Source organism: Thamnophis elegans, chromosome 14, assembly GCF_009769535.1.
Source record: "Thamnophis elegans isolate rThaEle1 chromosome 14, rThaEle1.pri, whole genome shotgun sequence".
In the NCBI taxonomy this organism is placed as follows: domain Eukaryota; kingdom Metazoa; phylum Chordata; class Lepidosauria; order Squamata; family Colubridae; genus Thamnophis; species Thamnophis elegans.
The window spans coordinates 41068139-41080693 of NC_045554.1; the positions used below are offsets into that span (position 1 = coordinate 41068139).

The window sequence follows — 12555 nt, forward strand, 5'->3', positions numbered from 1 at the left end:
TTTGCAGCACTCAGGTGACTCTGAGGACACAGACAATCCTCCAAGTGGTCTCAAAGACTCTCTAAAAAGGATGCAAATGACCAGCTGTCTGCAAGGAATGTGAATCCTTCCATTCCCCACCATCCAGACAGAGCTGAAGAAGCTTCTGGGATGAGAAGTGAAAAGTCTTCAAAAAAAAAAATCAAGAAAGTCCAGTTACCTCTTTAAAAAGCACCAGTGGGAAGGACATAACAGTTTTTTAAAAAAAATATATCTAAATGTTTGACTATTAAAATATGATGATCATATTAGTATTAAATTGAAATCAGATTTTAAATCACAGATAGAACTAAAGCTTTTAAGAGTAATCCTGGTTTATTTAAAAGAGCTGTATTGCTCTTTTCTTCCCCAAAAAAGAGGATGTCACCAACGCTTTCCTTCCTTCCTTCCTTCCTTCCTTCCTTCCTTCCTTCCTTCCTTCCTTCTTTCCTTCCTTGACTCCCTCCCTTTTCTTCCTTTCTTTTTTTCTTCCATTTACACCCAATACCTGTCCATACTGCAAGTCCTGACCTCTGAATTTAGTGTTCTTGGCCAAAGAGCCGAGGTGGCGCAGTGGTTAAATGCAGCACTGCAGGCTGCTTCAGCTGACTGCAGTTCAGCAGTTCGGCTGTTCAAATCCCACTAGGCTCAAGGTTGACTCAGCCTTCCATCCTTCCGAGGTGGGTAAAATGAGGACCCGGATTGTTGTTGGGGGCAATATGCTGACTCTGTAACCGCTTAGAGAGGGCTGAAAGCCCTATGAAGTGGTATATAAGTCTAACTATTGCTACTATTGCTATTGCCAACGGCCAACGATGGGACTATTTCTTATTGTTTTCACTATGGAAGCCTCAATGGCTCCGAATGATATCTCATTCGGAATATTTTGTTTTACTGAATCTTTTTGGTTCACGGGCTTCCAAGGTTTGTCAGATGGACCCCCTAATATGAACCAGTGTTTTAAATCATGGTTACTACATATAAGGAGCTAAGAAGGCACCAACAGGACAAAAAGAGGTCCAACTCACCGTCTTCGTAAATGTCGAAGAAGGTGGCTACCATAGCATTCTTGATCTGATTTAGATCGGACAGCGCCCAGTGACCTTAAACGACCGCCGTGCGCCCTTGCAGCTCGCGTTCCGACATTCTTCATTCTCTAACAGGAAGGCCTGTTGGTTGCTGCAAACAAGGAAGGCATAAAGCAGGTATAAGGCAGTGGTGGGATTCAAATCATTTAACAACCGGTTCTCTGCCCTAATGTCCAGCTGGGAAGGCGTGGTTTGGTGATCATGTGACTAGGTGGGCATGTCGAACTTAATGTCACTCATAGTCGATGGGCGCTTCGCCTTAGCTGCTATAATGTAATAAAGGTTAACCAGAGAGGCAGTTTCTGTAAGCAGGGCAACAAAGATGAAGCTAGAAACAACACCAGAATGTTTCCTTCCTGCCTTCCTTCCAGGATTAGCCCTGTAAAGTGGGGAAAAACAAAAGGATATTTCTTCCAACAACCGGTTCTCCAAACTGCTTAGAAAGTTAACAACAAGTTCTCCCGAATAGGTGCGAACTGGCTGAATTCCACCACTGGTATAAGGACGTAAGCTCTCCTTGATGGCACCGATTGCAAGCCAGCATTGTAAACATTTACAGAAATACCAGTCAGCAGCCCTGGATTGCAAAGTTTGGGGTTAAAATAATTATCAAACAAGAAACCTCTAGGGAAGTTTCTTTCAAAACAAAACAGCACTCTAAACAATTTTTAGTGCTTAATGGCTTTTTAAAAAAAAAACCTAGAAGAACACAAAAGTGATAATTCACGTATAGGTTGTGCGCTATTTCCAGTCTGGAAGAGACAGGATTTTTGATGGACCCAAAAAAAGACACTCTTGGTTGAATCCTTGCCCTGAACTGAGATGAACCCCAGGAAAGAAACAGAAGGTTACCAAACTCCAAACTATCATTTGTTTTTGCCATCTGGCTGTAGTCTTAGCTTGTAGTCAAGTCGATCAATTTCACACACGCACACTTATATGGGTTTATCTGTGACCCCCTAGGAACGCAGTGGCTCAGTGGCTAAGGCGCTGAGCTTGTCGATCAGAAAGGTCGGCAGTTCAGCGGTTCGAATCCCTAGTGCTGCGTAATTAAGTGAGCTCCCGTTACTTGTCCCAGCTTCTGCCAACCTAGCAGTTCAAAAGCATGAAAAATGCGAGTAGAAAAATAGGAACCACCTTTGGTGGGAAGGGAACAGCGTTCCGTGCGCCTTCGGTGTTGAGTCATGCCAGCCACATGACCACGGAGACGTCTTAGGACAGCGCTGGCTCTTCGGCTTTGAAACAGAGATGAGCATCGCCCCCTAGAGTCGGGAACGACTAGCACACATGTTTGAGGGGAACCTTTACTTTTTATGACCCCCTAACTAGATCAGTCTGCCCCAATCTACTGTTCTTTGGCTGTGGTGGAGCTGCCTCTTTGCGTTCTCAATAATCCAGGCTGAACCAGTTGGATGATTTATTATGGAGAACTTTGGAAGAGTTAGTTCTGCACAGATGGTGTTTTTGTTACAGTAAGCAAAATATCTGCTTTCTTTGAAAGTGGATGTTAAAGCCAGCCAAATATGCACCTAGATTTCTTAAAGTTGAAGAATACTCGGCCAGTACTACATCACAACATTACAATAAACCTACGACAATACTGATTATTGTACTATGTAAGTGTAAGATATGATAGGAAATGAAACCCAATTTTGGAAATAAAAGAAAAAGAGCTATCAGCAATACCTGGGGGAGAGGGGAGAAACAGGGTAATAATTGGGCCATAAATTACGTGGGGTCAGAGTTGGCTTCACTTGGGTACGTGCCGACATGTTGCTCCTAATAAATAACTGGATTTCTTTTGAAGCTTGGCTCAAGGCTCATGATTTAATTAGGGCATCCATCAGAACTCTGACAGTAGGTAACATCTTAAGCAGAATTTAGGGGGTGTCTATGTTTGTCAGATTATGAAGACTTTGTGTGGTCAATAGGTCTTGTGATGGGTCAGGTGTGGGTGTGTCAAGTAAAGGTCTTATAATGGGTCAGGTGTGGGTGTGTCAAATGAGGGTCTTTTAATGGGTCTTGTAATATTCTTTTCCTACACTTTATGAATATTTACACCCAACAAAGGAGTCAATCCTTCCTCGATGTATGTCTTTCTAAAATCATTTGGAACTTTAGGAATAAAATTACTGAAAAGCTTTATGATTTCATGAGCTGTGCCAAGTTGACAGTAGTATATAAACTATTTGCACTTTTCAGACACAAGTTAAGTGCTCAGCCGTATATGGTGAGGAGGACAATGAATAAGGCAGGTAAAAATTGATCTAGCTCCCTCCGATGTAAGAATAATGTTCCCGGGGTTTATCGCGTTTTATTTTCCCAGCCGCCCAGTGAGATAAAGACAAGTTCCAGAAGTACAGAGAGATTAATCTCTTCCATCCAAAGCAGTCAGATTTGTGGGTCCGTGTGCAATGATTAACTGCAGAACAGTCTAGCTTCCCAGCTCCCTTCATCTCAGGAGGTTAGTATTTAGATCAAGGAAGCAAATCAATGAAGCGAAGCAGTGGAGAGATGCTTCCTAACAAATGAGAAGGTACTACTGGAAATGTTGCTATAAAGTAGGGGTGTCAAACTCAAGGCCCATGGGCCAGATTCGGCCTGCGGGGTGCTTAGATCTGGCCCGTGGGATCGCCCTCCAAACAGCGAAGAATTGGCCTGTGGTGGCTCTGCCAGCGAAAACATAACTCACCTGGCCTCCATTTTTGCTGGCAGAAGGCTGCAGGAGCTGTCGCAGCTGAAAACGGAGCCCCAGATGGGCCGCGCACTGCCTCCCTGAGCTCCGTTTTTACTGGCAGAAGGCTGCAGGAGCTGTCGCAGCTGAAAACGGAGCCCAGATGGGCTGCGCACTGCCTCCCTGAGCTCCGTTTTTACTGGCAGAAGGCTGCAGGAGCTGTCGCGGCTGAAAACGGAGCCCAGATGGGCCGCGCACTGCTTCCCTGAGCTCCGTTTTTACTGGCAGAGGGCTGCAGGAGGCTGTCACAGCTGAAAACGGAGCCTGAGCTGGCTGAGTGACATTGAGCTGACCACGTACCCCCCCCGGCGCCCCCCCCACACAAACAAACACTGGCCACCCAAGGTCAAACACAACCCTAATGCAGCCCTCAATGAAAGGCAGCACTGAAAGTCCACGCAGAAGAGGGCTGATCATGAATGGTCCATCCAACAGTTGACTTCTGAAGGCAAACTGCATTTGAAGAAACTAACACGGGAACTACTCGGAAACAGGGAAGTGGTCACCTGCCGGCCTATAAAACAACGAATAAGCGAATGCACTTATTTCACTATTGCCACAAGAACAAACCCTTGACATCAAATCTGCAAAGCATAAGCATGTTAATAAAAGCCAATCCACGCTCAGTCCGTTTCAAAACAATTCACTCGGTTGCAGCCGATCAAGAAGGAAGCGACGTATATTTCTCGAAGAATTTCGACTTAAGAGGGTTGGAGTAGGGGGGGGTGAAATCTTGGCTCAGACCCTGCCTCTCTTTTCCGACTGGTTTTGGGGGCAGCATGGAAACAAGAGGGGCCAGCCACCTTGCTGACAGATTTTCTTTTCAAAGATAAGGGGGGGTGGGAAGGAGACCTACGCGAGGATACGTTTTGGAGAGTGAAATCTTTCCCTGTCTGGAGTTTCTCTCGGAGTGCCGTTTCAAAAAATAAAATAAAATTGAACAACGCTTAACGGCCCCACGGTAGAAAGAGCAGATTCTTAAACTTGTGTATCTGCAAGAGAACAAGGGTGGCAACTGGTTTTATCTCCCCATCTACAAATTTCCCTGCAAATGGAAAGGCAGGGCATCATGCTAAAAGGTTCAGCCAGCCTGAAGCAGCTGCGCTCCAAAAATAGACGCCGGCGTGGAAGAGGTGGGGTGGGAGAAGAGTTTGGCAATTTTCAGCGATGAAAGTTGATGCAGCACGGCGAGGCTGCGGGCAAATGTGCCCCTTAAATCCCTTATCTCTAATTGGATAGGGTTTCCAAGAATTATAGAAGGGATGCTGGTAGGCCAGGTGTGTGATGACCCAGGACAAAGCAGGAAAGTCACACAGCCAGCTGCGAGTTCAAGGTCCCCTTTAATCCTCCAAATGTCCCCTTAAACGCTCCCACGATCATGGCAAGTCCCAGAGCAACGTATGCGCACACAGATACACAAGACAGCCTCTGGCTGCGCCCAGTCCAGCAAAACAAAGGAACAGGGAAATAAGTCCACAAAACAAGGAAAAACGATGAGTCGGGAAGAAGGTATGAAGTCCACGAATTCAGGAAGAAGGTACGGAGTTCACAAGTAAGGCAGAAGCAAGCAGTCCTGCAAATTCCAAATGTCTGTACTGGCACACCCAACTCTTACCAATTCAGCATTGGTTCCCGACAAGTGCCCCTCCCCACAGTGCCTCCTTAAGTCTCAGTCCCCAGTGTGCCTTGTGAAGAGGGGTGGGGTGCTCTCCTCCTGGATAGTTGGGTCGGCCTGCACTGTTCGCGCTTTCTCTCCACTCTCGGTGCTCGGGGATCAGGAGGGGGCAGTCCTTGCTCCATCGCTCCTCGTTTCCACTGCTTGCCCTCTCTCGGTCATCCTGCCCCCGTTCTTCCCGGCTAACAAGTGGTCCCAATCCGGAGGGGCCCTGGGCTGCCTTAGCCTGCTCCTCCCCACATTCCTCCAACGCTACCTCCTCGATCTACTAGCTCTGGCTTGTCCTCCTCCGCAGATTCAGGCTCTGATGGGGGCATGACACTCGGTGTATCCTGGATCTGCTTTTGTTGTGGTCTGGTTTCCTCATATTCTACAAGCAGTCCTCATTTAGCGACCACAACCGGGGCTGGCAACTCAGCTGTAAAGCGAAAAATTGCTAAGGAAAACCACGACCCCACTTACAATCCAACTTCAGCTTTCTCTTGCGGCTCTGCAAAGATCAGAAATATGAGGATTGCTGATCTTTTCAATGGCGGTCACGAAAGAAGGCAGTCGCTAAGTGAGGTTTTAGCTGGACGAAAGCATAGATGCTATGTTTTGCGGTGCTTTTTACCTTGGTGGTGCTTCCGCTTAGTTATTTCTCAGGAACGATGACATTTTTTTAAAAAAGAAAAAAAAAATCATGCTTAGCTGAAAATTACATCTCCAGCAAGCCATCTGTCCTCTGGAGGAGGAAACAGCTAGGTTGAAACTGAATTCTGCAGCAGCTGGGAACAGCAGACACGGAAATCAGTATTTCAGCCACTCCCCCAAATGATTTGGCTCTTATTGAAAATTCAAGATTAAATTATAAACTAGGCTGTGACAATACACTGATGTGGAAGCTATAAACTAAGAATGTTCATGGAGGTTCTCAGTCATCCAGCTCATGGTTATCCCAAAGGTGCTTTTTCAAGAGGCAGCTGGAATTTCTTTTTCTTTTTTTCCTTTTGGACGTCTCGCTTCTCATCCAAGAAGCTTCTTCAGTTCTGACTGAGTGGTGGAGGGTGGAAGGGTTTATAAGAGTGCAGAGAAGAGAAACAATGATGATTAGGGGACTGGAGGCTAAAACATATGAAGAACGGTTGCAGGAACTGGGTATGTCTAGTTTAATGAAAAGAAGGACCAGGGGAGACATGATAGCAGTGTTCCAGTATTGGAGGGGTTGCCACAAAGAAGACTGAGTCAAGCTATTCTCCAAAGCACCCGAGGGCAGAACAAGAAGCAATGGGTGTAAACTAATCAAGGAGAGAAGCAACTTAGAACTGAGGAGGAATTTCCTGACATTAATCAATGGAGCAGCTTGGCTCCAGAAGTTGTGAATGCCCCAACACTGGAAGTCTTTAAGAAGACGCTGGATAGCCTTTTGTCTGAAGTGGTGTAGAGTTTCCTGCCTAAGCAGGGGGTTGGACTAGAAGACCTCCAAGGTCCCTTCCAACTCTGTTATTCTATTCCATCCCATCCCATCCCATTCTATATTCCTTGCAGTCCTTCCATCCTCCACCACCGCTCAGTCAGAACTGAAGAAGCTTGGATGAAAAGTGACAAGCCCAGTTGCCTTTTGAAAAAGCACCTTTGGGATCAAGACTATGAATAGCAATGTGTAACATCACAACAGTGGCTCAGTGGCTAAGACGCTGAGCTTGTCGATCAGAAAGGTTAGCAGTTCGGCGGTTTGAATCCCTAGTGCTGCGTAACAGAGTGAACTCCCGTTAGTTTTCCCAGCTTCTGCCAACCTAGCAGTTCGAAAGCACATAAAAAATGCAAGTAGAAAAATAGGGACCACCTTTGGTGGGAAGATAATAGCATTCCATGTCCTTTCGGCATTGAGTCATGCCAGCCACATGACCACGGAGACGTCTTCGGACAGCGCTGGCTCTTTGGCTTTGAAACAGAGATGAGCACCACCCCCTAGATTCGGGAACGACTAGCACATATGTGCGAGGGGAACCTTTACCTAACATCACAAGATGCCCTGAGTTGGTCCCAAGCAGGGGTAGGTTCCTGCCAGTTCTAACCTCTTCTATAGAAGAGGTTCCACAAATCTACAGGACCATTTAGAACCGGTTCCAGCTCCCTCCCCCTGCCTGTCTGCACATCATCAAGATGAAGAGCGAGAGGAGGAATTCTGGGAGTTGAAGTCCACAAGTCTTAAAGCTGTCAAGTTTGAAAACCCCTGGGTTTTTTTTTTTTTCTAAAGGGTTAGGGGTGCAAGGGTCTTCTAACTTGACAGCTTTAAGACTTGCATGTTTCAAATGCCAGAGTTTCTGAGCCAACATTTTGGTTGCTAAGCAAGAGCGTTGTTAAGTGAGTTTCACCACATTTTACAAGTTGGTCACGCTCACCCAGTCACATGGCTGGCAAGCCACTCCCACCCAGTCATATGGCCAGCAAGCCACTCCCACCCAGTCACATGGATGGCAAGCCACTCCCACAAAGCAGGCCACACCTACAGAAGAGGTTCTAAAAAAATTTGAAACCCACCACTGGTCCCAAGGCTGTGTATCTGATTTGTATAATCTGGTTGGATCCTTCTTTGATATATATCAACATTTCCTGGGTGAAACCATGCCTCTTTTAAGCCCAAGAGAAGCAAAGCATTGAAATAATTTCCGCACAACTGTCAAATTGCCAAACATTTCTCTCTCGCTTGATTCACAAACTCAGAACACAAAAGAATTTTTGGTGGCATTTTGCAGAGAATTCTCTTTTTGTTCTCTAAGAGAGATCAGAATGAATGTTTCTGTATCCTACATTGGATTGTTACAAATATGCATTAAAATGTTCATACATATAATAAAAGATATTGGTAATTGAAAACTTTAAAAATGCAGAGAAGAGAGTAAGATTAGTTCTTTTCCCATTCGCATTTGTGCGTAACGCAGTTAAATGGATTCTAATGAATACAGGACAACTCTATAATCAACCATTAATCTTATTCAGGCCACTATACACAACCTATTTTATAACTATTACAATAATCTTGGCTTTTTTATTGCACTTGTTAAAAACTGTCAATATATTTCCTCTCTAAAATGGCATGCTAAAGTGTTTCATGTTAAGAGCCTCCCCTGCCAATTATCAGCTCAGATTTTACAAGAATTTATAAATATTTATAACCACCTTTGGCAGTTCATTTGCCGGTGGGAGAAAAAACTGATTTTGTTTTTAAAGAGCTACTCTCTCGCTACACACAAACACACACACACACACACACAAGCAGAAATAGCATAAAGGTAATCCAAATTCCAGCGTGGAAGCGGTAAATTTTAATATGAAGGACCCCTATAAATTTATGGAATAGGTTTACACCTCTGCTAGTTTCATTTTTGATAATCTGCCAGATGGAGGCCAGGACAAAGTTGAGAGAAATAAAAGCTTCTATAACAGCGCATATGAAATAAAGATCTCTCGTTTACTAGAGATGCAAAATTACTTTCCTTCAAACAGCCTTTCAAAATGTGTAGCCATCGTGATTTGGATATTCCTTTCTTCTGTCCATCTCTTTCATCCATCCATCTCTATCCATCTATCACAATTTATATCTGTCTGTCCGTCTGTCCATCCATCCAACTACCTATCTACCAATCTACCTACCTGTCAAATCAACCTGCCTACCTACCAGATCAATCATTCAATCAATCAATTGAGCCGAGGTGGCGCAGTGGTTAGGGTGCAGTACTGCAGGCCACTTCAGCTGACTGTTATCTGCAGTTCAGCGGTTCTAATCTCACCGGCTCAAGGTTGACTCAGCCTTTCATCCTTCCGAGGTGAGTGAAATGAGGACCCAGACTATGGGGGCAATATGCTGACTCTGTAAACCGCTTAGAGGGGACTGAAAGCCCTATGAAGCGGTATATAAGTCTAACTGCTATTGCTATTGCTAATCAATCAACCTACCAAATCTATCTATCTATCTATCTATCTATCTATCTATCTATCTATCTATCTATCTATCTATCTATCTATCTATCTATCTATCTATCATCTATCTATCTATCTATCTATCTATCTATCTATCTATCATCTATCATCTATCTATCTATCATCTATCTATCCAACTACCTACCTGCCAAATCAATCAACCTAATTACCAAATCAATCAATCAATCATTCAATCACTCAAATCAACCAACCTACCAAATCTGTCTGTCTGACTTTCCATTCATCTATCAAATCCATCCAATTTGCATAGCTTTCAGCAACAATTATAGCTGGACCACGAACAATTTTAAGGGATAAGCTGCGCCACATCTACATTTCATGGGTCCGAAACCTGAGAGCTTTATGTGTAGCTCGAAGTCGTTCTCTTAACCCCACCAAGAAATGTGTTTTTATTCCGCACCATCCCTGTTACGATCTCTTTTCTCTGCCTACAGTTGGAACAAGGGTTGACATCTTGTTGAAATTATCCTCAATTAGGCAGCTGTGTACAATTACTACTTAAAAGTCAGAACAATTTGCCTTCTTGAAAAAAAAAAAGAAAAATCACTCGCTTTACTTGAAAGCTTTTAACTTCCACTGCAAGAAAGGCCTGCTATTAAAATGTTCCTTAAGTGAATCTTGAAATCATGTAGAACCAAGAAAAAACTACCACCTCCCTCATGGGCAGTGGGATGCTCTCTTTATTTGGGGTGAAGGATTACAGTAATCGGCAAACTCTTTCAACACTTGCTTCCTAAACAAAGAAGTGCTGATATGAGAAAGGCAACGGCGAACACCGGGTATCCGGGGTGTGTGTGTGTGTGTGTCACAGAGTTATAGAAAGCAAAGAAATGAGAGTCATGCCTATTCAAGAATTTGGAAGAAAAGGATCAAGAAACAAAGGGAGCTCATCAACGCCCAATCAAAAGCAATGATTTACACTGAAGGAGAAAATGCATAAATGTACACACTTTTTACACTCTGGATGACGACGTTTGTGCTGCAGAAATGGGGAGCCACAGATGGGTGACACGGGCTGACCCGTCTCTTGAGAAACACATTTTGGAGGACATCAGATTCTAAGGACACCACTGGTGATGTGTCATGGCTCGATTCACCAGCCTTTAGCCACTTTCTATTGCTATGATGGCGAACCTATAGCACGGTTGCTACAGGTGGCATGCAACCCCCTCTCTGTCGGCACATGAGCCGTCGCCCCAGTTCGGCTCCGCCACACATCCCTGCCATGCAGCTGGTCGTCGGGTCTCTGCCACACATGCATGGGAGGGGCAAAGCATGTATGGGGGGCACACGCGTATGCACAGGGCGGGGCACATGTGCAGAACCCATGCGCGCATTGTATTTTGGGGGTTCAGGCATGCGTGCACGCATTTGCACTTTGCATTCTGGACACTCCATCCAGAAAAGGTTAGCCATCTCTGTTCTATCGTGTCCTTAATGTGAAGAGGCCAACCTCAATCCAGAAAAATAAACTCCATCCTCCTTTAGAAGAGAGGCAGATGATACAAATCCTAGCAGAGGGGCAATTAGCAACTGTCAGGCCTGCAGTCATATTCCTTTTAGGATCTTTGGCCTGCCACATTTTCCTTTTCCCCCTCTTTATGCTGTTTCATTAGTGGGCAATAGGGAGGGGGGAATAGTAAGGAGTAGAATGTGTTGTTGTCATAATAAAACATTCCTTTCCAGAAGCCCAAGATCATCTTTTGTCTCCGCACCTCTGCACCTGACCGGAACTAGATGGGTGGCAATGCCAGCATGGCAGAGGAACATTGGACCATGTGATGGACTTGGGGGTGTGGGGGCAAGGTTTTGAACTTTCAACTGGGTGGAAACCCAGGAAGCTTTCAGATTCGGGTTTCCAGTTTGTACCAACACGTCTCTCTTATTAAATTGGAACTTGATGAATGCTATGCCTTGAACTCTGAATTAATTCTGGAGGATATTTGGAACGCTGATAGCAACATTGGATGCTGCTAACTATCCGTTGCCAAGAACCACAACTTTAGATCCAAAAATGGGATTTGTTTTAATCTATCCAGAAGTTGCTCCCCCCCCCCTTCTTATTTGCCTCTCCTTGTTTCCTATCACCAAATATAGTGTTTTCTAGGGATGCCTCTAGAACAGGCATATTGGGCACTGCCTTAATTGTTAAAGACCAAAGCAACAAATACGAGGAACAGAGTACATACCTCTACAAAATAATCTGTTGTGAAGAGCAGGGCTCAAGTATAGACACATAACTGGTAACTTTGAGATACATAAATAAACAGAATGTGATTAAAAGAAGGAAATAGCTTACTATAGTTTTTCCATGACCAGGTGGACCTGACCTCTTCCCAGAGCTGATACCGCTATTACCGTGTTTTCCTGAAAATAAGGCAGGGTCTTATTTTCTTTTGCCCCCCCCCCCCGAAATAAGCGCTTGGCCTTATTTGGCTGTGGTCACCTCACGGTCGGTGCTGTGTTGTGTCTCGCTGGTCCTGTCACTCTTTTTGCGGCAGACATTCGCGAGACAGAAGGGGTGCGATGGCTAGGGTTGCGGGAGCGGCCATTAGGTAAGGGCGTGTGGCATTCATGGGGCATGTTTCCCCCTCCCTTTCCTCCCACGCCCTCACCTCGTGTTGCTTGCGCAGCAATCAACCAGAGAAAATGGCGGGGACCGGCTGCACATGCGTTTAAATATTTTCGGGGAGAACTTATTTTCAGGGAGAGGAGGGCTTATTTTAGCGCATGCGCTCCAACGCCCGATTGGACTTATTATCCAGGGAGGTCTTATTTTCGGGTAAACAGGGTAGACATTCACACGTTCTTTCTGACACACAACAATGACACTATTTCTTAACTTGCGTAATCCATTCCTCAAAATTCATTCTCTCAAGTGGTCGAGGATATTCAGGAATAGCTGCTACTCTGGCAATACTAAAACAATAAAGATGGCAGTTTTAATTTTGCTGATTTGATAAGTCGGCTGTAATTAAAGTCCCCCCCCCCCCATTTCTAAATCAATGAGCTTATTTGTCTAAGGCCATCTAATCACCAAGAGACTTAAAGGTGGC

General features: G+C 44.8%; 1 protein-coding gene across 1 annotated transcript in view; it reads right to left on the reverse strand.

The window, feature by feature from the left end:
- The window catches only part of ITFG1 (integrin alpha FG-GAP repeat containing 1), a 112653-nt gene that overhangs the window by 53957 nt on the left and 46141 nt on the right, over positions 1-12555 (reverse strand). Inside the window, 2 exon segments of the mRNA XM_032230844.1 lie at positions 1047-1118; positions 1121-1197. Of these exon segments, the coding sequence (XP_032086735.1) occupies positions 1047-1118; positions 1121-1197 (149 nt within the window).